The sequence below is a fragment of the Delphinus delphis genome, chromosome 8 (assembly GCF_949987515.2).
Source record: "Delphinus delphis chromosome 8, mDelDel1.2, whole genome shotgun sequence".
Lineage (NCBI taxonomy): Eukaryota > Metazoa > Chordata > Mammalia > Artiodactyla > Delphinidae > Delphinus > Delphinus delphis.
In genome coordinates, this window is record NC_082690.1 from 47138354 (window position 1) to 47165785 (window position 27432).

The 27432-nt window shown below is 44.9% G+C and overlaps 1 protein-coding gene across 3 annotated transcripts in view; it reads left to right on the plus strand.

Annotated features, from left to right (window-relative positions):
* The first annotated feature begins 228 nt into the window (after positions 1 to 228).
* The window catches only part of ME3 (malic enzyme 3), a 199020-nt gene continuing 171816 nt past the window's right edge, over positions 229 to 27432 (plus strand). The window contains exons 1-2 of one of the 3 annotated variants that reach the window (XM_060018135.1): positions 229 to 367; positions 822 to 1019. In XM_060018135.1, the coding sequence (XP_059874118.1) occupies positions 837 to 1019 (183 nt within the window). In that variant the 5' untranslated portion in view covers positions 229 to 367; positions 822 to 836. The other 2 variants (XM_060018134.1, XM_060018137.1) reach the window with 2 other exon arrangements.

Here is a 27432-nt window from a genome sequence, read left to right on the forward strand (position 1 = left end):
TGTGGCTAATGGCTGTTGTACTCGGCAGCACAACGCAACACAACACAGCGCTGGGTGCCTGAGGGTTTCTACTCGTTATCCAGAAGCCAGGGCCTTCTCCAAATGGTGGGACTGTAAGAGGGTACATTGATCCCTAAATGCTAAGCCCCCTCTGTGCGTATGGCTTGTCAAGACGGACAGGCTCAGGGAGTATCCTACGCTTCATTTTGTCACCGGGGAGGTAAGTGCACACGGCTGTGAGGCGCTCCTCGCGCGCACTCAGGGGAGGCCCCGCACTGCGAACAAAGGTTTCTGGACCGCTTTATCCAGGACGCACCAGCCTTGCGCTCTCGCGGCCGCCGGCGCGGTCCAGCCATTGGCAGGAGAGGTATAACGGCCCCGCAGCGTCTCGCCCCGCCTGCCCCGCAGCCCGGCCGCGTAGACATCAGCTCCGGGCGCAGCACAGGTGGACTGGGGAAGCAGGGGACCTAGGCGAGCTACCGAGCGGGGTTGGAGGTTCGGGGACCCCTCGGCGCGCAGTCGCCTTTTCTCCTCTTCGCGGATGGGGGCGTGGGTGGCGTGGGCTGTGGCCCGCACCGGATCGGCTTCCTGAGCTTGCTTTCGCTTTGCCGGGGGCTTGGCGAGGCCTGTGCACCGCAAGCGAGCAGAGAGAGCCGCGCAGGTGGCCGCGCGGGAGGGGCGGGGGGCTGGCGCCTTAAACCCTGCGAGACCCCTGCCCCCTCCCGGAGCACGCGTCCCTGGCACCGGCTCGGTGCCCCGCGGCGCGCGTGGGTCCTGGCTGGCCGGAAGGCGCCCCTGACCTTGGTGTCTCCCCGTGCCAGGTCTGCGCAAGGGCCATGGGCGCCGCGCTGGGCACGGGCGCGCGGCTGGCTCTCCTACCCGGCCGGGCCTGCAGCGCTGTCCGGCACTGGGAGCCCCCCGCGCCCGCCCGAGGCTGCCACTCCAAGGCCGGCCCGGCGCGCCCGGTGCCCCTGAAGAAGCGCGGATACGATGTCACCAGGAACCCGCATCTCAACAAGGTAAAGGTCCGGAAGGGTAGGACGGCCCAAGCCACTATTCTGCGGCCCGCGGGATGGGCGCCCCGCCCCCTGGGCCAGGGGAGGATCCTTCCAGAGGCCCTTCCAGCGGCTTTACATTTTTGCCTTGGGGAGGCTTGGGGTAACTCGGTTTGGCTTTTTTACCACACCTCTAATGCGTGGAAAGTGGTAATCAGTAATGCAGGAAGCCTAATTTCTTTCGTAAGAACAAATATGGACCGGGTTACGGTCCTCATGGCCAGTCTGACTTGAGGTCCGATCTCCCCTTGATGCTTGCTGATTCTGTTGATCTTGGGCAGTTCATTTAACCTCTGTCCATCCAAGTTTACCTGTCTGTAAAAGCGAAGCAGTTGTCTCGGGAGCGTTGTGAGATTTAAAGAGAAAATGGAGGTAGCGTTCTTCGCACAGTACCTGACATCCAGTGAGAACAAATGTCAGCTAAGGTTATAATTATTCTGAGGAAAAGATTTTTAATTTGAGCGAGGGCAAGAAAGTCTAGAATTATGGAACGTTTAGACCTTGAAAGGGCATCACAGATCCTAATTCAAACCTCTCCTTTTACAAATGAGAAAACAAGACAAAGGGAACTTGCCCAAGGTCACCAGCTAGTTAGTTCTGGCTCTGCCACTGGAATCTGGGTCTGGATCTCAGGTGCTTGGGTCAAGTTCAGCCCACTGCTAACCCAGTGTTTAGGAGCACACACACTTGTTTCTGGGAGTAGAGTTTAGTATCATTGGTTGTTAAAACCAAGAGACTGGATTTGAGGCCTGTCTCCCAACACCTCCTTGATTTAACTTGGGCATCTCATTTAATTTCTCTGAGGTTCAACTTTCTCCTGCTTAAAGTGGATATTATGACAGACCCACCATTCCTACCACATTCTGTTATTGTGACAATCAAATGAATTACTGAACTTGAAATCAAATTTTAAACTATATGAAGTGCTTGGTAAATAAGTAATTACTACAAAATAAAAGTTTGAATAATTTCTTTGAATCAGGATTGTGAAATTCAAGTGAGGAATTACTTGTGAAAAAGGTGTTTTTGAGAAATAGGAACAATTATATAGATACTAAGTATTGTGATTATTTCCTGCAGAATTAATAGAAGCTAAGAAAGAAAATTTTCTCTCAACCTCCATCTGTCACACTACAATCCCTGCTTCCCCCCCAGAGAAACCCTAAATCCTTTGTATATTACTACTTTGGGATAGGTAAGGTGTTTTATGAATTTAAATTTACTTTGGTAGCAAGTGTTAGAAAACTCAGCTCAAACTGGCTTAGCAAATAAGAGATTTCTTCAGCTAAATATCTAGAGGAAGGAAGGGTTTGACCCAGCAGTCCAGATGGCATCCTTAAGGATGCAGGTTCTCTCTGGGTCTCTGCTCTGCTTTTGCAAGGTCAGCTGCATCCTCAGACTCCATCCAGTAGAGTCTTTCACCCGGATTCTGCCACAGTCCCCCGTCTCCTTTTTTCATACCACACCATCCAGGGATAGAAAGACATTTTCTTCTGGTAGCTCCTGTGGAAGAGAAAGGACACTTTCTCTGGAGCCTCAGAAAAAGAGTGTCTCTGTCTCATGGACTCTGATTGGATTCCCTTCCATCCCCAAACCGGTCACCATAATTTAAGTAAGTCAGGGCTCACCCCTGGATTTAAAGAGAGAGTTTAGGTTAGGGACACCCATACCAACTGGCTTAGAATAAAGGGGATATGGCTCCCCACCCTGCCCCCAGTAAATCTGTGTATTGTCATCAGAGGGAGGAGGGATAGATGCTGGAAAGCAAAATAATAAATTCCCACTACTGACTGTGATTGTTTGAACGATCATTGCTTTAGAAATACTGGCATATTACAGTTAGCACTTAATGCTTTATGAATAGTTAAAAAAAATAAAAGAAGGACTTGAATGTCTCTTTTTTTGTTTTTAGCCCTAAGTTTATGGTTCCCTAAAAGCACTCTTGCCCCTTGCCCTTGTTCTTGATGTAATTTTTTTCCTCCTAAATAATATAAATGGGTCATTATCCATAAATCTAGGGGCCCGAACTTTTCATGATGTTAAAGATTTTTTTGTGTATCCCTGAAGTCAGCTGATGCTGGTCTGGGGTGAGGAGGGTATCTGCAGTGATGCTGAGAGAGGCTCTTGGCCTCCCGCACTCGCCCTTGGGGAGGGAGGGGAGACAATGGAGGGAGCATCACTGCCTAGGAGCCGCCCCTCTCTTCCCACTGAGGTGCCACCCTCTTGCTGTCCTGCCGACCTCCAGCACTCAGAGAGTTTCCGGGGAAGGCTTGGCGCTTGGCACTTTCCATCAGCCAGATGGGGAGACTTGCTGAGTTAAACAGAACGACTGAGGTTATCACTGAGGAAACAAGAGAAGGGCAGCTTTGAAAGGGACCAGTACTTAGTGGGTGGGTCTGTGGGTGGCTTTTTTTCTGCTGGACTCCGAGCTCCTCCAGGGCAGGGACTGGGTAGTTCCTGAAGGGTGTCACAAGGGCATGAACATGAAAGCTAACATTACATCCTTCGAACATGTTCTCTGGGTTTGCCTCCCGCTTTTGACAGATCAGGAGAGGCATTTCAGTTGAAGCTTGAGGGCAGAGGGTCGTCAGGAGATGGAATTCTCTGAGAGAAGAAGAGCTGCTGCACAGGCCAAGCATCACTGCTCTTGTGCAGTCAGGGTCTGGTCCCTGCTCTGCCATAACCTCGCCATGCGGTCTGTGCTGAATCTCATTAGCCTCTCTGCCCATGTCACACCACTGCTATGAGGATCGCAGGGGTGAAATCATTTTAAAAACTGTACGGCACTAAGTATCAGATGATCGTGTTGACAAGTTCCAGAATCAGGGTTGGAAGCTCCCTTAGATATGGCCTAGTCTGGAATTGTTGGACGTGAAATTAGCTTGGGTCTAACCAGCATTTTTATGTTAAAGAAATGAGTTAGAATAGAATGAAAAAATAGTAAATGTATTAAACTTAATAAACATAAGTATTATAGCAAGTCACCACGTGAAATGCCAGTTTTTGCTGTGGATTGTCATTTAAAAAAAAAGCTTTTGAAAACCATTGTTCTCATCCAGCATCTGATTTTCAGAGACAGGCAGAGAAAGTCAGGTGATGCCACAGAGATTGTCATTTGTTGCAGAAGTAGGCAGAGGAAGCCCACCTCCAGATTTTCAGTCCACTGAATCACAATGAGAATTCTCATGCACATGTGCTTTGACTGATTCAGGCACATTCAGAACGATGACAGAACTGGAACTGGATGATTCCAAGTTCCCTACAGGAGTCTAGATTTTCTGATTGATGCACATTCAGCAATACATCAATTTCAACTTCCCTTTAAAAAAAAAAAACAAACAAAACTAATATTGTGCCTTTCTTCTAAAATTTACATAATGACCTCTTCTGTTATCCATGTAGATTGTGGCAACAGAGTAAATCTGATTACATATTACGAGACATCAGACATATTTTACTTACATTAAACAGGCAATTATCAACCCCATTTTATAGGGTATCTTCATAGGACGAATCATCCCCATCCTATTCATATAGTAGCAAGTGAGCCATCAAAACGTTGCTGGCCCCAGCTTATTTCTGGCCTCTTTTGGGAAGGGATGTTCTGTTCCCACTCCCCAAACTAGACTTGAGTCCCCTCCCATTTGTCTTCTCACTCCATGTTTCTTTCCTTTCGGCACTGAGCACCCTGTTGTCATGGCTGGTTGATTTGTCTTCCACACTAGATCCTGAGCACCTTGAGGACAGAGACTGTCTTGTCACACAATATTCTCTACGCCTGACTTGAGATGCTCAATAAATATTTGCTCTTTGAATGATCTCAATCGAGTCCCAACCCCTTTCCTCTCAATTTTATGGATCTTAATGTCACTGCTTTACAGTTAGCCTCATGCTCTTGTTGTCTAGAGAAATGTCTACGAATAGCCTATTGGGAGGAAATACGCCTACTTGACCTTAATCATCAGCCTGATGATTGGGAAAGACCATCAGCTTGATGGTCAGGGAAAGAATGAATGAAGCGTGCTTGGTCCAGTCGCTGTGATTATGGACCAGCGCATTTCATGCAGCGGGGCCTTCTTAAACTGCAAGGCGTGGTGACCGCCTTCACATGTGGACTAGATGCATGTAGATTAGTAAACGTGTTAAGGCCTGGGGGCCTGCACTACAGTGCTGGCTGCACATGTGAGGCCACGCAGGTTTTAGCTCAGTCCTTCTACATGCAGTGGTAATTTATTAGACTCCCACACAGCTGGGATTTGCCTTTGACTAAAGTATGTTTTTGTTCGGTGCCAGTGTAGAACTTGATCATGCCTCCTTTGGGTTGGGGGGAGTCTGTCGTCACACACTTGGCTTACTGATCAATCAGGAGGTGATAGCTGGGTTGTACACCGAATTAGAAGTCTGTTGCAGATGCTGTTTTGTGTCCCAAAGGCCGATAACATAATGTGTCTTCCTGAGACCTCTGCTTCAGATGTGACGTTGGGTTGGGCCTCCTTGACTGATAAAGAAGCAATGCATTATTAAGTGAACATTATTTCCATAAGCAGCAGTTTGCTCTAGGTCTAAGCCTCTTGTGCAGTGACTCAGGGCATCGAAGCTCAAATACTGTTCAGATATTTTAAGAACAAACAAGCAGAGGCAGGTTGGAATTAAATCCTTCCCTGTCGGTGCTTCCCTGGTGGCGCAGTGGTTGGGAGTCCGCCTGCCGATGCAGGGGACGTGGGTTCGTGCCCCGGTCTGGGAGGATCCCACATGCCACGGAGCGGCTGGGCCCGTGAGCCGTGGCCACTGAGCCTGCGCGTCCGGAGCCTGTGCTCCGCAACGGGAGAGGCCACAGCAGTGAGAGGCCCGTGTACCACAAAGAAAGAAAAAAAAAAATCCTTCCCTGTCAAATACTGTCCTGGCTTCATGGGATTGATAACACTTGGTGTTAGGGCTTTGTGCTTGGAACAGCTAAAAGAACTTGTATTAGTTAGGCTAAAGGTTAGGCAACTTTAACAAGGTAAACCCCAGACTCAGAGGCTTAAACAAGATAGAAGTGTATTTTTTTTTTTTTTTTTTTGGTGGTACGCGGGCCTCTCACTGTTGTGGCCTCTCCCGTTGCGGAGCACAGGCTCCGGACACGCAGGCTCAGCGGTCATGGCTCACGGGCCCAGCCGCTCCGCTGCATGTGGGATCTTCCCGGACCGGGGCACGAACCCGTGTCCCCTGCATCGGCAGGCGGACTCTCAACCACTGCGCCACCAGGGAAGCCTGGAAGTGTACTTTTCACATAAACAAGTCTGTGTAGGCAATCGCAGGTTGGTATGTGGCTTGATTTTGTTACTCTGCCATCCTCAGTGTGCATCTTACATTTCGTGGTCCAAGATGGTTGCTTCTAGGCTCTGCCATAATTCCATACAGAAGCCAGTGAGAAGGGAAAATACACAATTTGGATGTTGCAAATATCACTTCCATTCACATCCGGTTGTCCAGAGCTTGGTCATACACCACACCTAGCTGCAAGAGAATCTCGGAAATGTAATCTTTAGCCAGGCACCCATATATCCACTTAAAAATTCTGTACCACTAAGGAAAGAAAGAATGGCTATTGGGGAAACTGCTACAAAATGCTTATCTGAAATTTTAATTTGATTTACTGTCAATTTTATCCCAACCTTTAAAATCCATCAGTTTCTCTACATCCCCTCTACCACCAGCCTTGTTCACTCCTTCATCGTCTTGTGTCTAGATTAGGTAGGAGCCTTCCAGTGGCTCTCCAACTTGCAGTCCTGTTTCTTTCAATCTGCTTCTCTATGTCTGTTGACCACACCTGAGAGGCTAACACCTTGCACACATCCTTAACCACTCTCTTTCTTTCAGACCCCATGTCCAATTCACCGGAGAGTCCTGTTGCTCTGTCTTCAGACTAGATCTGGAATCCACCCTCCGCTCTCACCAGGGGTCCCACCCTGACCTAAGGCACCACTATTTCTCTGCTGGATGACTGCAGTGTCCCCCTAGCTGCTCTCCTTGTGTTCCTCTTATTTGTTCTCCACACAACAGCCAGTGTGAGCCTTTTAAAACGAAATTTGATCACGTCACTCTTCCGCTGGAAACCCTGCAGAGTCAAAGTTCTTACCATGCCCTGCATGATTTGACCCTCCCTGACCTCATTTTTTGCTACTCCTCAGCCTCACATGCTGCCCAAACATGCTGGCCTCAAACACTCCAAGCATGCTCCTACCTGGAGTCTTTGCACTGGCTAATCCCTCTTGTAGAGCACACAGCCCCTACATAACCATGTGGTTAACTCTCTCACCTTCTTCAAGGCTCCTCACTTTCTCAGTGAGACCTATCAGACCAGCCATGGGAAGTTGTAAACAGCCCTTTTAACCTTCTTGGTCTACTTTTCCTCCATAGTATTTGATACTTCCTAACATACTGTTTAATTTTCCTACTTACCATACCTCTTGGTTATTATGTGCATTTCCCCACTATAATGTAAGCTCCATTTAGGCAGGGATTTTTGTTTTATTTGTTCATTGATGTATCCAGGGTACTTAGAACAGTGCCTGGTCCATAGTTTGGTACCCAGTAAACAGTCATTGGATGAGTGAATCATTCAGAGAGACATCTGCTGAGGCTTCTTCCTCTCATCCTTTCCCTTCCCCCCCCTCCTTCACCAAAGCCCCCCTTCTTTTCCTCTGGTGCTTTTCCTTCCCCGGTATCCCCCTCTATGGGGTTTATATGCCCAAGATCACTTGTATCTGGAATGTGGATAAATCTCACATCAGACCTTTGTGTGCCCAGAGGCCCACTTACTGTGAAGACTGGAGAAGCACAACACAGATGTTCACCCTTTGTTATTTCCAGTTTTACCAGCCAAGCCTGGGGAAAGGGAGACCCGATTCTGGAGACACAGATGGTACCTTGAAAGCAGAGATGGATGGAGACATTCTTGAGGCTCACAGAAAAAAACAAAGGGTGGGGGGTGTCCAGGCTGTGGGCCAGAGATAGGAAACCCCGGCTTCTGTCAGCATCTCCAACTTCCTAGAACTCCCACCCTCTACTTTGAGTCTTGGTAGCCCCCATCCCTGCTCTGAACTTCTCTGATTCCCCCGTGCTGCAGCACCCCTGCTGAAGATACAGGAAACCATGTTATAGATTCAGTGACCCCCACCCCTGTTCATATGTTGAAGGCCTATCTCCCTAATGTGATGGTATTTTGGAGGGGGGGGGCCTTTGGGAGGTAGAGCCCTCATGATGGGATTAGTGTCCTTATAAAAAGAGAAAGGACACTAATCCTCTCCCTCTCTGCCATGTGAAAGTAGAGCAAGAAAAATGGCCATCTGCGAGCCAGGAAGATGGTTCTCACCAGGAACTGAATCGGCCATGCCTTGGTCTTGGACTTTCAGTCTCCAGAACCATGAGAAGTAAATTTCTGTTGTGTAAGCCACCCAGTCTATGGTATTTTGTTATAGCAGCCCAACTGGGCTAAGACATCATAACAGGAACTGCCTCATATCTCGGGGTCAGGAAATCAAGGAAGTGTGGGATGGGATGCAGGAGCACAGGAGGAAGATCTGCTACTCCTAGAACCCAAAACAGATGCTCAGAAAGTGTTTTCTCATAAACATGTTGTTATAAACAGTTGAATTGTTCTCCAAAGAAAGTATATTATGTGTTAGATTAGCATTTGTGTGATCATTATGAAGATTTCAGAAATGTTGGCTTATGTTTATGAATGCTTAATTCAAAATGCAAAATACTAAGTGGAATCTAGATCCATGAGCATTACTGTAGAAAGATGTAGCTCTATAAAAAGACTTGGAACTAAATGTGTGAAAATGATCATGTTAGGGCAGTGGAATTATGGGAGATTTATTTCCTCTTTATGTAATTTTCTTTAATGGTCCATTGTCTTTTCAATTTTAGGTTACAGTTTCTGTTGGAAATTGAGTTTCTAGAGCCAAGTAAATAACAGATCAACTTTTAGAAGTTGACCCATCTGTAACGCAAGGGTGACACTCTGATCTTGTGGAAATCCCTCTAAAATAGTCTTATTTCAAGATTTGCTTGCATATATTTTCTGATCTTCTAGAGGCAATGTGTTTAGATTCACGTAATAAAATGTCAACATGGGAACCCTCCACCTGTCCTGAAAACAGTGGTAAACAGCAGTATCTAGAGTCTGTAACAGCAGCACTGGAGGGCAAATCCCACACAGAAATTCATGTTGTCTGGCTCAGACGGGCCAAGTGGTGTCAAAGTCAATCTAAATCTGGACTCTCTATATGGAGTTTCTGTGGACGCTTTTTCAGCCTCATCTCCAGCCTCTGTTTCCAATTTCTCTTGATCCTCTTGGGCCTCTGTAGGCTCTGGGGGTTACGGCTTTATTTTACTTTGCATTTGTGTCATTTCTACCAAAGGTTCTTTTATCATCTACTCTCTCCTTTCCAATGCCAGTCTTATAGTGAAGGGCAGGGGGAGAAGGAGTTTTGATTCATGTGGCCATTGCAAAGGGGTCAATGGTGTGAGGCACTTTTGTTTGCAAAGACGAGGTTATAGTCAGCTTCCAGATCTTCACTTTGATGTGTAGAAAGTATAATACATTGGGAAATCCTTGGGGTGGTGTCTCACTGCCTCTGTGACACAGAGCACAAAAGATGCTCTATGACTGTGTGATGAAAATCTGAGGGCTAGCCCATGATTGGGGGTGCCAGGGTCAGCAGTTAAAAGCATGCATTCATTCTGTACCCAGATGGTTGCTTGGCAGCCTGGTGAAAACACAGCTCCTACCCAAAGGACAAAGTAAAGAGTAAAAAGTACTCAGTCATTTGAGGAGAGGGTTTTGGGGTAGAAAGATCATCAGCTTTTGAGGAACTTGAATAAGAGAAAATTAAAGCTGCTTTGCTTTCAAAAGTGATATGAAAAGCTAGAGGGACCATAGGGGATAGAGTTGAATGATTAGCAACTTGAGAATATTATTCTTTTTAAAGCATTTCGTCTGGATTCTGTATCGTTGTTTGGTAGTAATCTCCATGAAGCCCGTAGCATAATGGTCCTGAAACACACTCCCCTGTGGTGTGGAACTCTGGAGAAGGCAGACCCTATTTGTTCCTTTGTTTTGTTTTGCCTTGTTCTTTTAGAAAAGAGCAGGAGGGAGGCAGCATCTGCACAAGGTGGCATCTCTTCTGAGTTGTTGATCTGTGCAGGGACTTTCCCCATGAGACAAAGGCTGTCATGTTCCCTCATGACTTCAGTGGAGCTGGGTCTCCATTCACAGTAGACGGTTCCCATCCCCACTTTGTCCAGTTTCTGAAGGAGGTGTTGAGGATTCCAACCTAGATTCATATTATACTGAATTTCCTTCAGTAGCAGAACGCCTTATGGAAGGAATCCAAGTCATAACGATAAGAGCTGGCATCTTTTTGGACATACGATGTGCCATGGATTGCTCCAAGCAGTTTCTACACATTAACTCATTTAATACAATATCACGACGCTTTGACATACACTGTCGTATTACAGATGAGAACGCTGAGGTTCAAGGAGGTTAGCTAACTTGCTGGAGGTCTAGCAGTTCATAGTGGCAGAGCTGGGTCTTGAACCTGGGCCATCTTGTTTTAGGGCCCACATCCTCACCCCTTCTGCTGTACTGCCACTTCCAGTGTGCAGGTGCCCTCTCACTTACACTGGTATATAAAGTCTGATGCTCTGGGGCCTTGCCAGTTATATGGGGGACAGTCCCTGCTGTGGCCCTCTGATGGGCTATGACCAAACCCGCTGGCTCTGTTAGAATCAGAATCTGGGACTCGGAGGGAACTTTGAAAATCACTGGATACCTTCTCTTTGCCCTCTAAATTTGTGTAATTCTCCCAAGACTCATTTGTTTATTTATTAAATTTATTCATTAGACATTTGCTGAGTGTCTATTATATATTTTAGGCAGTGGAACCTCAGTGGTGGATACAACACTTCTTCTGCCTTCAGGAGCTTATGTGTGAGGGGGTGGAGGTGGGGACCAGTTAGTAAGCAGACGGTTTCAATTCAGAAGGGCAGTGTGATGCAGAGAACATGCACTAGTGCTATGGGAGCTTGGGAGAGGGGTGCGAAAACACTCTTCTCTCTGGCAGTTCTGTCATCACTGACTCTGTGGAAGAGCAGTCAGCGATGAAGGTGATGGAGGAGAAGTCGTCTAGGTCAAAGCATGAGAGAGAATGGCTTTCTCTCTGAGAACAGCCACCTTTTGTGGTTGAATGTGCAGAAATTGAGCAGTAGGCCCATACCTTGTAAGGGGCCCCATTTTCAGAGAGCTAAATAATTTTACAAAACCTCTAATCTACAAGCAGAGTTAATGACAGATCTCTAGGACTGTGACATGCCCTTTTATTTTGTTCTTTTCCTTCCTTTTGTGTTTCCCAGCTCCTGGGGGTACCATTCACAGTGGGTTCACTTATCAAAATCTTCAGGGCTCAGCTCTCCAGGGCCACCTCTGCCATGCCACCTTCCTTGATAATGCCCCATGCAAGTGGCTCGTTCACCCTCTGCGCTCCTCGGGCATGTAGCCTGTGTAGTCATGGCCCTTTTCTACATTTGGTTTCAGTATATACTCATAACGCATGTGTCTGTCTCCATCTGGATGTCATCTTCAGAGCCAGGACCCCCTCTTAGGCACTGCATGGCTCGCACGATGGCTTCTTCGTAGTATACTCTCAATAAAAGTTAGTGATGTGAATTACTTTCACATTGCCTCCTGGACACATCAGAAACCGCTCTGGTGAACACTGACAGTACACAACCCCGTCTGCCATCTCTTCTAAAAAGTTGGTGACAATATAATTATGCTTAGATCTCTCCATGGGGCTTGGAGGATTTTGAAAGCCAAGAGAAATATTTTATTTTGGTCATAAAAATTTCAGGAACCCATTCCTTTTTTTTTTTGCGGTACGCGGGCCTCTCACTGTTGTGGCCTCTCCCGTTGCGGAGCACAGGCTCCGGACGCGCAGGCTCAGCAGCCATGGCTCACGGGCCCAGCCACCCTGCGGCATGTGGGATCTTTCTGGACCAGGCCACGAACCCGTGTCCCCTGCATCGGCAGGCGGACTCTCAACCACTGCACCAGGGAAGCCCAGGAACCCATTTCTTTAAGAGAGTTTTCTGCCCTGATGCTGTACCAGGTGCATTTCATCTAAAGAACAGCACCTTTATGATCAGATGATTTATTCTCATCCTTGAGGCTGCTTTAAGACCCTAGATTTAGACCTCTGTAACTAGTAACAGGTTAAAGGATTCTGGTGGTGAAGGAAAGCTGTCAGCTAGAATCAGCTGTGTGTGCCCCCTCCCCCTCCCCCCATCACCAGGGCACAGCCTGTGACCAGATAGTAGGCAACAGCGCACACTGGCTATGATCTAGGGATTTGGAGTCAGAAAAGCCCAAGGTTCCGGTTCCAGCTCAGCCATCCCACTGTATGTGCGCAGGCTTCGTTTCTGTGCAAGGGCTTTCTTTAGTTGTGGCAAGCGGGAGCCACTCTTCATCGCCGTGCGCAGGCCTCTCACTGTCGCGGCCTCTGTTGTTGCAGAGCACAGGCTCCAGATGCGCAGGCTCAGTAGCTGTGGCTCACGGGCCCAGTTGCTCCGCGGCATGTGGAATCTTCCCAGACCAGGGCTCAAACCCATATCCCCTGCATTGTCAGGCAAATTCTCAACCACTGCACCACCAGGGAAGCCCAGCATTTTCTATATATAGTATCATGTCATCTGCATATAGTGACAGTTTTACCTCTTCCCTTCCAATCTGTTTCAATGGAACAGAATAGAGAGCCCAGAAATGAACCCATACACCTACAGTCAATTCATCTTCTTCAAAGGAGGCAAGAATATAAAATGGGAAAAAGACAGTATCATTAGCAAGTGGTGCTGGGAAAGTTGGATAGCTGCATGTAAATTAATAAAGTTACAACACACCCTCACACCATGCACAAAAATAAACTCAAAATGGCTTAAAGACTTAAACGTGAGACATGACACCATAAAACTCCTAGAAGAGAGCGTAGGCAAAACATTCTCTGACATAAATTGTACCAATGTTTTCTTAGGTCAGTCTCCCAAGGCAATAGAAATAAAACCAAAAATAAACAAATGGGATCTAATCAAACTTACAAGCCTTTGCACATCAAAGGAAACCATAAAAAAATGGAAAGACAAACTATGGAATGGGATAAAATATTTGCAAGTGAGGCTACAGACAAGGGCTTGATCTCCAAAATATACAAACAGCTCATACAACTCAATACCGAAAAAACAAACATCCCAATCGGAAAAATGGGCAGAAAAAAAGAAAAATGGGCAGAAGACCTTAATAGACATTTCTCCAAAGAAGACATACAGATGGCTAAAAAGCACATGAAAAGATGCTCAACATCACTAATTATTAGAGAAATGCAAATCAAAACTACAGTGAGGTACCACCTCATACCAGTCAGAATGGCCATCATTAAAATGTCTACAAATAACAAATGCTGGAGAGGGTGTGGAGAAAAGGGAACCCTCTTGCACTGTTGGTGGGAATGTAAATTGATACAGCCACTATGGAGAACAGTGTGGAGGTTCCTCAGAAAACTGAAAATAGAATTACTTTATGATCCACCAATCCTGGGCATATACCCGGACAAAACTATAATTCAAAAAGATACATGCACCCCTATATTCATAGCAGCAGTATTCACAATAACCAAAACATGGAAACAACCTAAATGTTCACTGACAGATGAATGGATAAAGAAGATGTGGTACATATATATAATGGAATACTACTCAGCCATAAAAAAGAAATAATGCCATTTGCAGCAATGTGGATGCAACTCGAGATTATCATACTAAGTGAAGTAAGTCAGAAACAGAAAGACAAATACCATATGATATCACTTTTATGTGGAATCTAAAATATGACACAAATGAGCCTATCTACAGAACAGAAACAGACTCACAGACAGGACAGACTTGTGGTTGCCAAGGGGGAAGGGCGTGTGGGGGAGGGATGGACTGGGAGTTTGGGATTAGCAGATACAAACTATTATATATAGGATGGATAAACAAACAACTGTATAGCACAGGGAACTATATATTCAATATCCTGTGATAAACCATAATGGAAAAGAATATTTAAAAAAAGAATGTCTGTATGTGTATAACTGAATCACTTTGTTGTACAGCAGAGATTGGCACAGCACTGTAAATCAACTGTATTTCAATTAAAAAAAAATGTCCTAATGTGTTACCACCATTTTACAGATGAGGTTTCAGAGGCCCAGAGGTGTTGAATGTCCCTCCCAGGAAGTGAATTGTGGAGGGTGACTCTGGCCCTCCTTGGGTGGTGTCTGTCTCTTAGCCCCGCTGCCTTTGACAGGTAGCACTGTGCCTCCTCTCTTGAAATAGCGCCTGAGTCAGCCTCCATCGACTTAAGCAGAGTGCTTTTGAGTCTCTTGTAGAAAGGAGACCTGTTCATGTTTGTTTGTTTATTTATTTTATTTTTGGCTGTGTTGGGTCTTCATTGCTGCAAGCGGGCTTTCTCTAGTTGTGGCGAGCGGGGGCTACTCTTTATTGCGGTGCGTGGGCTTCTCATTGCAGTGGCTTCTCTTGTTGCAGAGCATGGGCTCTGGGAGCGCGGGCTTCAGTAGTTGTGGCTCGCGGGCTGTATAGCACAGTCTCAGTAGTTGTGGCTCACGGGCTTAGTTGCTCCGTGGCACATGGGATCTTCCTTGACCAGGGCTTGAACCCGTGTCCCCTGCATTGGCAGGCGGATTCTTAACCACTGCACCACCAGGGAAGCCCACGTGTTCATGTTAAACAATGTATATTGCAAACCTAAACATCTGCTGACCCAGCTCGTGCTATCACTCCTGTGTGTCCATTTCCGATGAAGGGACATGTTCATGACGCCCACGTGCATCTTGGGATTTCTGTTTTTCTCTGCAGTAACATGATCTTGAAGACAGTCCACCAACCATTTGACAGCAAGCTCAGCCCTCCTGTCAGACCCTCCCTTATCTTTTATTTTTGGGCTCTTCTAGCCCATAATTATTTGTTTTGACTGGTGAAATCACTTTGGTCACAGGACAGTGAATAGCAATGCAGTTGTCTCCTGATAAAGCAGGTGCAGAGGGAGATGGTGTGAAGAAAAGCCTATTAACAGCCATTTTTAGAAACAGGCTTCGAAATCCGCCTGTCAGAGCTGAAAGATTTCCCCTGTTCTCACACTTTAAGAGCTGGCAGCAGCTTCCCCTCGTGTCTGAGGAGCCTCGGAAGCTGCCTGGCCATGCCTGTGGGAGAGGATGGCATGGGTGCCAGTGGGGCAGCTGGCTAGGTGGTGCCAGGAGGCGGACAAGCCAAGCAGGGGGACAGTGCAGCCTCCAGTAACCAGCCTTGGCTGTGGGGCTGCAGGGTCTTGAGCACCCTCAGCTGCTTTTTTGTTGACTGAGCTGTTCAGTGTTCTGTGACCTTCTACTAGTCAAAGGCACACAGAGTCAGCTGCCTCCTCTGGGACTCATAATTGCTAGAATACTAATATTAGAAATAATAAATTATAATTAATTATTATTATAATAAACACTTACCTAATGCCTTGCATGTCAGGTCCTCTTATAGGTGCTTTATACTTATTATTCCCAAGCAGAGAAAAAAAGTATGAAGAAGGTAAACTTTGCCTATAGCTCCCTCACCTCCTGTTTCCATGGCTTCCTCTCCTTTACAGATCTCTATCCAAGACATCCTGAGGGTCTTCATGGTATCGCTAGGATGTCTAGGGCTGCCAACCTAACAGACCTTTATATCGCACAGAATCCTGCTTCCTGACCCGGATCTCATCTCTTTCTTTCCTTCCTTCTCTGCCTCCCCATCCAACCATCCATCCATCCATCCATCCATCCATCCATCCATCCGTCCGTCCATCTGTTCATGTGTTCATCCATCTGTCCATCCATCCAACTATCAGATGTTTATTGAGCACCTACCATCTACCAGGCATTGTTAGGTGTTGGGAATAACATAGTGGATATGACAGCTACGATCCTTCTTCTTATCAAATATGTAACCTAGTGAGAAAGACAGTAAGTAAACAAAAGTGTACAGATGGGTTATTAGTGGTAGAGAAGAAACAAACGGTGTATGGCATGAGGGAATAATAGAGGGTCTACTTCAGTGGTGAGAGAAGACCTCTTAAGAGGTGATATTTGAGAAAAGACCTAGGGAAAGAGGAGCCAGCGAGCGGAGAAGCCAAGGTAAGAGTGCTCTGGGCAGAGACAACAGCCGGAGGCCGCAAACTCCTTGGCATGGCAGGTTCTGGGAACTGACAGCAGGCAGTCCAGTAGGAGTGTGGTGAGCGGGGGGAATTGCCTAAAATCAGGGTGGAGATGGCTCGGGGATCTCAATTTTGTGCAGGACCTTGGCATTTGTGGGATATGGGCTGGGTTCCGTCCTCCAGAAAGCGGGACACTATTAAATGGAAGGAAGGAAGGAAGCAAGGAAGGAATGTGATCAGCTTTACATTCATGAAAGATCTCTCTGGCTGCCATGTGGAGAGCAGACTGGAGGGGGCAGGAGTGGAATTGGGAAGCCCAGTTAGAGGCCCTGCAGCAGTGGGAGCGTGAGAGGGCAGCGGCTGGGCTGAGGGAGGGAGCAGGGAGAGGAGGAGGGTGGTTGGACTGGGAATCAGGTTTGAGTGTAGAATGAACAGGATGTGTCCCCTGCGTCCTTCACCTTCAGATTCACCCGGACTCAGCATATATTTTCCCTGCCGTGTCACCGCCCCGCCCCCAGCCATAGTTAATCACCACTGTTTATTTCAGTTACTTCCTGTCTTTCCTGGGCACCCTTCATAATAACAAGGAAATGGAATGTTTGTGTTTTACCTTTGGGACTTCCTGACTGGTCATCTCATTTGATGCTCACAAGGCAGACGTTACTACCTTTGTTTTGTAGGGGAGACACCGGGACCCAGAGAGCCTACATGAGTTGCCCATGGTCTCCTGGATAGTAAGGGACAGCAACAAGACTCAGTCCAGGTTTCCTGAGACCATCCAGTGGTTTATTCAGAAACATCTATTGAGCACCTACTGTGTTCCAGGCACTGTGCTGGGTTCAAAAAATGAAGAGGTGAATCAGTCATGGTCCTTGCTGTCAAGGAACCTAGAGTTCAGAGGAAGAGAAAGATTTGCAAGCTCACAGTGTAATGCAGTATAATAGGTTTTATATTGTATTAAAAGTGTGTTATTAATAACGTCCAAGTAATTTTTGTCTTGGTGGGGAGAAACAAGGTGACATTTCTTTAAGTGGGTGACCTTTGGTCCTTATATTAAATTACACAGATAATGTGTTGCATAAAGTAAAAAATATTTGCTCTGACCTCTTTTCTGAGGTAACTACTTGTTTTTTCTTGGTGCTAAGACCTAAAAGATATATAGGGATTCCCTGGGTGGACGAAGTGGGGCAAGATGTTCCAAGCAAATATAGCAGAGCGGCATGGTATTGTGAGGACCTGCGGTGATTCTGAAGGAGGGCAGGGTGTGTGGAGGGATGGCGCTGGAGAGCAGGCAGGGGCCAGACCTGCCTAGGGGTCTGGGGCTGCTCTTTGCCTGGGGGAAGACTTGGACGTTAGTCCTGAAGGTGACTAGAAAGGGACACAGTGGGATTCAAGCTACAGACAGATCACTCTGGCCCAAGGAAGGAGACAAGAGCAGAGTCGAGGAGACTAGAGAACAAGGAATTCAGCTCCCATGAGGGATATGAGGAGGACCTGAGGTGGCCAGTGGTGCTGTGGACCCAGATGTGAGAGGTGCTTAGGAAGTGGAAGACTGTGTCCCTTCCAGAATTCCTTGAGCTCCATGGTAGCAGCAAAAGGAATCCAAGGTTTATTGCCAATATTCTAAAAAAACCCTAATGGAAACCTTATATGTTTCTACCATAAATTTATACAGCTTAATCACTGTGTCACATTCCTCTGTCTTCGCCTAGAATTAAACCAGATAAAACTACTAATACTGATGATCTCATGCCAGTAGCAGAAGTTCTGTCTGCCAGTTATGTGTATCTTAAACATTGGAAAATAAATTTATTATAAATGCAAGATGTTTCAAAACATGAAATTCCAAAGGAGTTTCCCAAAGGAGTACTTTGGGACTGGTGAAAACGTGATGAATTACTCACTTGGGCTCTGTTTTTCTGAAGTGTTTTATTGTGAATATTGGTGTCACTGACCTTTATCTAACTAACCATTCTTGTTCTGGCTCTACTCTCACAAAGCAACACTCTGATTATAATTTTATCTCCGAAAGTGGAGAGAATGCACTGACTCCTGCTCAAGTTAGCTGGTGTTTTTATCATGATGGGGACATTGCTCAGCCTCCCAGGCAGTAATTAACATCACTGCCCCCCATCACAAAGACGTGGGTGAGACGCTATTTTAACACCTGTAGGAGTTTATGGGACTTCCTTCATCTGTGCTTTCTCTCAGTTCCCTGGAAAAACAATAATTCCTTACACTGAAAATGGAAAGAATGTTCATGGTTTGGAAGTATATTTTCTAGATGAGAATTTCCTTCCTTTAGGTATTTTTTCCCCTTCCTTCCTCTATTTTTTTTTTCTGAGAAGACTTAGGTGGAATAGAAACAAGAATTTGAAGTTCATGCGATGTGAACCTTTCACAAATTTGGCCTCCATAGACAAGTGCTGTCACGTTCTCTGTTGGATTGGGTTTTTGCTTGCCTTTCTCTTTGCTGAGTCCTGGTTTGTCTTTATGAACCATGATTCCTGGAGAAGGAAAATAGGAAGTCAGAAGCTTACAGGAATGATTTTCTCGGCTAATTCGACCCAGTATCAGTCACTTGTCTAGGTAAACAACTATGGAAAGATTTTTAAGAAGAGGTAAAGCTTTAATAGAATCAGCAACAAGAATACCGTAGTAAGCCAACTCTTGTTTTCTGTGCATTTTTTGGTGTCATCTGGGCAAGATGATCAGTCACGTGATATGACTCTAACCATGAAGCCATGGACAACATAGAGAGTTCAGTGATGAAAACAAGGTTCCCAGAATGAAAATTCTTGGGAGGCTAGTCGTCTTACAGTTCTTGCAAAATTGTAAGAAATCTTTGGTTTTACGCAGTGGGTGTCCCAAGTCTTTGATCTTGTGTAACTTACCCTGTGTAATGTAACTGCAGTGGTCATCTTTAATTCACTTCCTCTTCAAAAGTGAATTTTTATAAGGGGGGCTTAACACTGTAAACATTTCATAATACTGTAGCTTCAAAGAAGGAAGGTTGTAAACACATTTGCATCCATTTAGCTGGTGGTTTGTAGACCTGAGGGACCCTTAGGTCTCTGTTTTCCATGGAGAGCATGTATTCCATTGGCTTTGCCTCTGCAGTGTAGTTCCCACTCGCTCTCTCAGAGAGCAAGGGCTTCATTAGCATCTTTGGTCAAATAACCTTTTCTGAGGAATTTTTATTTGGTTTTTGTGTTTTATTTTGGTTTTGGTCTGCCTTAAACTGTCTTGTTAATTTTGCTATTGCTTTCTTATCTTCCTTACTAAGTGAGTGAGAACACTTTCCTCCAGCTCTCTTCTTTTCTACATGGTGTCAGGACATGGTATACAGTCCATTAGAGTCGCATAAGGGTTATTGAAAATTATACTAAATTTGAATATATACTATGCATTCGTTTTTCTAGGATGTACTAACAGGTGCCTTTCGTTTACCCCAGTGAAACAGAGTATATTGTGTTCACGTAATTGGATTCCCGGTTGTCGAACATGATGATGTTAAGCCTCCGGGGAGTCAGAAACACTTTCTCCCCCATTTCTTGCCATCAGCAGTAAGTGTTCAAGTCTGGGGGCTCTAATCCTGGAGGTGAGATCCTGCGGCTGAATCGAGAGGGAGAGATGCATCCTGAAGTATCAGTGGTGGAAACCCCAAACCAAGAAGGAGAGAGGAGAACCTGACAGGGAGGTGGGCCAGTGGTGGAGACCAAGAAGAATTGGATTGTGTACCGTGTTGGAGAGCATGACTGAAGGTGTAACATGACAGCTCGGAAAAGAGGTGAAAAGAGAGAAGAGTGAGGATCAAGGTCTGCAGTAGGTGGGGCGAGATAGTTCAGGATCGGAATGCATGACTTCCAGGTACCTGTGGAACACTACTGTTTTGATGGGTTTTGACACCTCTGCAGAGGTAAGGCAGTACCTTAAGAAAACCAGGCTGGGCTGGATGGCTGCCACCTGCCCAGTCAGTGTGAGAAGCCTGTGATCCCAGTAGTGTCATTTGAGCATATGGTAGTTACATGCGAAAACTGTTGACCCAAACACTGGGAACACAGCCAGTGAGTATGAGAGGTAAGACCTCTGCATACATGGCAGTCACTCTATACATCTGCAGCTTGAAGGACACCAGGACCCCTGGGGTTCAAGGAAATCAGACTCAGAAGCCTTCTAGCTTAGGAAACCCCATACTCTCTTACTTTCCAAACTGGGGTGGCCTTTAGTGCCAGAAGCTAATATGCTCTGTGGAACTCCACCAAGCCTGATCTCCTCCGTGGCAGGATCCAATGTACCAGGAGACTTCCTTGCAGGAGTCTGGCCTAAGCACCAAAGATTGTCATGCAGTCTTGATTTTGTTGTCTCTTCTTCCTGTGTCGAGGACCTCTCAAATGGTTCTCATTTAACCATGGTTCTTACTGGTGGGGGAATAGAGGGGGCTGGGGCAGAAACCTGTATGTGGCTAAGGTTGGACCTGAGGCCAAAGGTCGGTTCTGGCCTCACGTCCACTCTCTCTGTCTGATAGTAGATGGTCAGATCACATGCCCAGAGGTGGGTTCTGATTCCTATCAGCTCTGCTCATTCTGTTCTCTCCCCCTTCCAGCTAACCGCACCCAGTCTCCAGTCACCCACCAATGCCAAGCATAATTGGTGGACTGTGTCCCAGTTATCTGCCCATCTTAGAGACTTCGAATCATGTGACTCTTAGAACAAACCTGTTTATCACTTAATTTGAAAGAATATTCAGGCTTCCCTCACCTTAAAGTTTTCTGCTTTTCCACTTTTATTCCCTTTAACATTTTTCTATGAACTCGTAGAAAAGAGAGATTTCTGGACATTACTGAGATCAGCGTAACTGAGTTTATGAATTCTTTTTTCCTTTGGGAGAAAATTAGATTTGAATCCAGACCCAATAGAAAGCTTTTATATTCTGGATACGGGTGTGTTTAGATGTATGCTTTTGTGGCAGCAGGAGCTGGTCATGGCAACGTGTGGGGGATATGTTTATCTTGGGATAAATATTTAGGTGGGAGGTTTGTGTTTCAAGACACTGAGCGCTAATTGTAAATGAAACCATTTCGCTGTGATTTAATCACTTCTTACTCATTCTCTTGTAGGATATTGTGGAAGCAGATTATGTACATTAGGGAGACACAGATCATGCTTTTCCATTGAGTAAATCTGCTAGGGGAAAAGGCGTTATTACTTACTTCCCTACCTCCTTTTTAGACACAGGCAAGAATAGAAATCTCATTACTAACAAAACAACAAGAACAGCAAACTTTTGCAGGAAATCATTGACTCCTGAGACAGGAGACCTCAGCCTGATATAGCAAAGAGAACACTGGCCAGGAAGAGAGGAGACCTTACTTATAGACTGATGGCCCTCCTCTCAAGCTGCGGGTCGTGGGGAAGTGATCCCCATTCATCTCTGATCCCCATCTTGGGGGATCGGAGTTGATTGCTTCCAAGGCTCCTTCCCGTCTAACGTTCCCTAGAGATATGGACAGGATACTAGGGGAGTGACTTCCTCAGGGACTTCCCAGCCAGCTGTGGAGGTACAGCTGTTCACACTTCCATACAGAGATAAACAGGGGGTACAGTGGGAGGAGCTCAGGCTTTGGAATGGAATTTGAGGGACGTGAGTTTGTATCTTGCCGCTGCTGCTTACTAGCTGTGTGATCTCGGGAAGGCTAGGTGATCTTCCCCTCCCAAAGTCTATGGAAGGAGGATAACAATTCCAACCTCCTGAGGTCATTTTGAGGATTAAAAGAGACGAAATATATCTAAAGTGCTTGCTTAACCCAGTATCTGACACAGTAGGCACCCAGTAAATGCTAGTGAGCTTCTTACCCTTTTACTGACATTGACATCCTATTCATAAGAGTTCCAGAAATTTGAAAGACAATATCTCCTCTCCCTTCACCCTGCCCTCCACAAGAGCTTCTGTCTTTTTCCTCCTAAGAGCTTTTATTTTAACAAAGGCACATTAAACACTACTTATTTCCTTTTGTGCATGCTGTGGGTTGTGATTTTTTTTGCATTTGTAGATAAAGTCAGTAGTCAATGCCAGTTTCCCTTTCCCCTGGGGGCTGTAATTGCCGTGTTAATTTAAAGTTCTGATTGCGGAACCGGGAGCAGCCCTGATGCCCTCCATCCGCATGGCCCTGGCTGTGCTGTGTGTGGGTCCAGGCATGTAGTACTCCCTGTACTTCACATCATTTGGGAGGAAGTTTCCAGGACCACAACCTCACAGACAGTGTTTAATAACCTCAAACTCTGGGTTTGAGGTTAGTCTGGAAATGAAAAGCTATTTGGGTTTCCCACAGCTGAGAAGTAAGAGGATGGGGCATATCTAAGGTAACCTGGCAGAGCCAGACCTGGCTTCTTTGGGAGCTGGAAACCAGGTGTGATTCATGCCAGGGTGTTTCAGTCCAGGCAGAACCAGCTGTGTGTATGTGTGTGTGTGTGTGTGCATGCATGCGTGTGTGCGAAGTTCACGATCTTGTCTTTCTCATCTGGACATTTTTTTTTAAATGAATTTATTTACTTTATTTATTTTTGGCTGTGTTGGGTCTTTGTTGCTGCGCATGGACTTTCTCTAGTTGTGGTGAGCAGGCGCTACTCTTCGTTGCGGTTCACAGGTTTCTCATTGCGGTGGCTTCTCTTGTCAAGGAGCACAGGCTCTAGGCGTGCGGGCTTCAGTAGTTGTGGCATGTGGGCTCAGTAGTTGTGGCTCACAGGCTCTAGAGCGCAGGCTCAGTAGTTGTGGCACACGGGCTTAGTTTCTCTGCGGCATGTGGGATCTTCCCGGAGCAGGGCTCGAACCCGTGTCCCCTGCATTGGCAGGTGGATTCTTAACCACTGCGCCACCAGGGAAGCCCTGGATGTTTATTTATTGCCTTCTTTCCATTTTCTCCTACCCCCCAGTCCAACTTCTATTTCAGCCTCCACCAGATGAAATTTTTAAAACATGGACACTCTGCTTCTTAAAACGCTTTCTGTGGCTTCCTCTCACCTGTACTACAAACGGCACACTCCTTCGTTCAATGTCCATGGCCCCTGTGAAGGGGCCTCTCAGCCTAGCAGCCTCATCTCTCCTCCACCATGTGCTCTGTGCCTGCCTACCCCAAACGCGTTACAGATCTCCAGGGCACACCAGGCTGTCTCTCAGCCCAGATCTTTGTGCCTGCTGGTCCCTTGCTCCTCTTAATTCTGACAGCGCCAGTGTCACTTCTCTGAAAAGCCTTCCTGACAGCTTCAGACCAAATATAGGCTTTTTCCATTGTATCCCCATGATTATTCCACTGCCATGGCTCTTATCACACTCCTGATGAGGTTTTTTTTTGGCTTTTACTTTTACCTTACCCACTCTAATAGGATCCCCCACAGACAGTAACTATTCTGTCAGTTTTTTGTTTTTCTGTGTTTTTTTGTCACCTTAAAACAGCTTGTTTTTTTAACTTATTTTTATTTATTTTCTTATTAGTCATCCATTTTATACAAATCAGTGTACACATGTCAATCCTGATCTCCCAATTCATCACACCACCGTCCCACCCCCCGCCGTTTTCCCCCCTTGGTGTGCATACATTTGTTCTCTACATCTGTGTCTCAACTTCTGCCCTGCAAACCGGTTCATCTGTACCATTTTCTAGGTTCCGCATATATGCGTTGATATACAATATTTGTTTTTCTTTCTGACTTACTTCACTCTTTATGATAGTCTCAAAATCCATCCACGTCACTACAAATGACCCAATGTCGTTCCTTTTCATGGCTGAGTAATATTCCATTGTATATATGTACCACATCTTCTTTATCCATTCATCTGCCGGTGGGCATTTAGGTTGCTTCCATAACCTGGCTATTGTAAATAGTGCTGCAGTGAACATTGGGGTGCATGTGTCTTTTTGAATTATGGTTTTCTCTGGGTATATGCCCAGTAGTGGGATTGCTGAGTCATATGGTAATTCTATTTTTAGTTCTTTAAGGAACCTCCATACTGATCTCCATAGTGGCTGTATCAATTTACATTCCCACCAACAGTGCAAGAGGGTTCCCTTTTCTCCACGCCCTCTCCAGCTTTTGCTGTTTGTAGATTTTCTCATGATGCCCATTCTAACTGGTGTGAGGTGATACCTCATTGTAGTTTTGATTTGCATTTTCTCTAATAATTAATGATGTTGAGCAGCTTTTCATGTGCTTCTTGGCCGTCTGTATGTCTTCTTTGGAGAAATGTCTATTTAGGTCTGCTGCCCATCTTTGGATTGGGTTGTTTGTTTTTTTAATATTGAGCCGCATGAGCTGTTTATATATTTTGGAGGTTAATCCTTTGTCTGATGATTCATTTGCAAATATTTTCTCCCATTCTGAGGGTTGTCTTTTCGTCTTGTTTATGGTTTCCTTTGCTGTGCAAAAACTTTTAAGTTTCATTAGGTCTCATTTGTTTATTTTTGTTTTTATTTCTATTACTCTAGGAGTTCGATCAAAAAAGATCTTGCTGTGATTTACGTCAAAGAATGCTCTTCCTATGTTTTCCTCTAAGAGTTTTACAGTGTTGAGTCTTACATTTAGGTCTCTAATCCATTTTGACTTTATTTTTGTGTATGGTGTTATGGAGTGTCTTACTTTCATTCTTTTACATGTAGCTGTCCAGTTTTCCCAGCACCACTTCTTGAAGAGACTGTCTTTTCTCCATTGTATATCTTTGCCTCCTTTCTCCTAGATTAGTTGACCATAGGTGTGTGGGTTTATCTCTGGGCTTTCCATCCTGTTCCATTGATCTATATTTCTGTTTTTCTGCCAGTACCATATTGTCTTGATTACTGTAGCTTTGTAGTATAGTCTGAAGTCAGGGAGTCTGATTCCTCCAGCTCCATTTTTTTCCCTCAAGACTGCTTTGGCTATTCAGGGTCTTTTGTGTCTCCATACAAATTTTAAGATTTTTTGTTCTAATTCTGTAAAAAATGCCATTGGTAATTTGATAGGGATTTCATTGAATCTGTAGGTTGCTTTGGGTAGTATAGTCATTTTCACAATATTGATTCTTCCAATCTGAGAACATGGTATATCTCTCCATCTGTTTCTATCATCTTTAATTTCTTTCATCAGTGTTGTATAGTTTTCTGCATACAGGTCTTTTGTCTCCTTGGGTAGGTTTATTCCTAGGTATTTTATTCTTTTTGTTGCAATGGTAAATGGGAGTGTTTCCTTAATTTCTCTTTCAGATTTTTCATCATTAGTGTATAGGAATGCAAGAGATTTCTCTGCGTTAATTTTGTATCCTGTAACTTTACCAAATTCATTGATGAGCTCTAGTAGTTTTCTGGTGGCATCTTTAGGATTCTCTATGTATGGTGTCATATCATCTGCAAACAGTGACAGTTTTACTTCTTCTTTTCCACTTTGTATTCCTTTTATTTCTTTTTCTTCCCTGATTGCCGTGGCTAGGACTTCCAAGACTATGTAGAATAATAGTGGTGAGAGTGGACATCCTTGTCTTGTTCCTGATCTTAGTGGAAATGCTTTCAGTTTTTCACCATTGAGAATGATGTTTGCTGTGGGTTTGTCGTATCTGGCCTTTATTATGTTGAAGTAGGTCCCCTCTATGCCCACTTTCTGGAGAGTTTTTATCCTAAATGGGTGTTGAATTTTGCCAAAAGCTTTTCCTGCATCTATTGAGATGATCATATGGTTTTTCTTCAATTTGTTAATATGGTGTATCACATTGATTGATTTGCGTATATTGAAGAATCTTTGCATCCCTGGGATAAATCCCATTTGATCATGGTGTATGATCCTTTTAATGTGTTGTTGGATTCTGTTTGCTAGTGTTTTGTTGAGGATTTTTGCATCTATATTCATCAGTGATATTGGTCTGTAATTTTCTTTTTTTGTAGTAACTGTCTGATTTTGTTATCAGGGTGATTGTGGCCTCATAGAATGAGTTTGGGAGTGTTCCTTCCTCTGAAATTTTTTGGAAGAGCTTGAGAAGGATAGGTGTTAGCTCTTCTCTAAATGTTCGATAAAATTCACCTGTGAAGCCATCTGGTCCTGGACTTTTGTTTGTTGTAAGATTTTTAATCACAGTTTCAATTTAATTACTTGTGATTGGTCTGTTCATATTTTCTATTTCTTCCTGGTTCAGGCTTGGAAGGTTGTGCCTTTCTAAGAATTTGTCCATTTCTTCCAGGTTGTCCATTTCATTGGCATAGAGCTGCTTGTAGTAGTCTCTTATGATGCTTTGTACTTCTGCGGTGTCTGTTGTAACTTCTCCTTTTTCATTTCTAATTTTATTGATTTGAGTCCTCTCCCTGTTTTTCTTCATGAGTCTGGTGAATGGTTTATCAATTTTGTTTATCTTCTCAAAGAACCAGCTTTTAGTTTTATTGATATTTGCTATAGTTTTCTTTGTTTCTATTTCATTTATTTCTGCTCTGATCTTTATGATTTCTTTCCTTCTGCTAACTTTGGGTTTTGTTTGTTCTTCTTTCTCTAGTTCCTTTAGGTGTAAGGTTAGGTTCTTTATTTGAGATTTTTCTTGTTTCCTGAGGTAGCCTTGTATAGCTATAAACTTCCCTCTTAGAACTGCTTTTGCTGCATCCCATAGGTTTTGGATCGTTGTGTTTTCATTGTCATTTCTCTCTAGGTATTTTTTGATTTCCTCTTTGAAATTTCTTCAGTGATCTCTTGATTATTTAGTAATGTATTGTTTAGCCTCCATTGTTTGTGTTTTTTACGGTTTTTTCCCTGTAATTGATATCTAATCTCATAGTGTTGTGGTCAGAAAAGATGCTTGATATGAGTTCAATTTTCTTAAATTTACTGAGGCTTGATTTGTGACACAAGATGTGATCTATCCTGGAGAATGTTCCGTGCACACTTCAGAAGAAAGTGTAATCTGCTGTTTTTGGATGGAATGTCCTATAAATATCAATTAAATCTCTCTGCTCTATTATGTCATTTAAAGCTTGTGTTTCCTTATTACTTTTCTGTCTGGATGATCTGTCCATTGGTGTCAGTGAGGTATTAAAGTCCCCCACTATTAATGTGTTACTGTCGATTTCCTCTTTTAGAGCTGTTAGCAGTTGC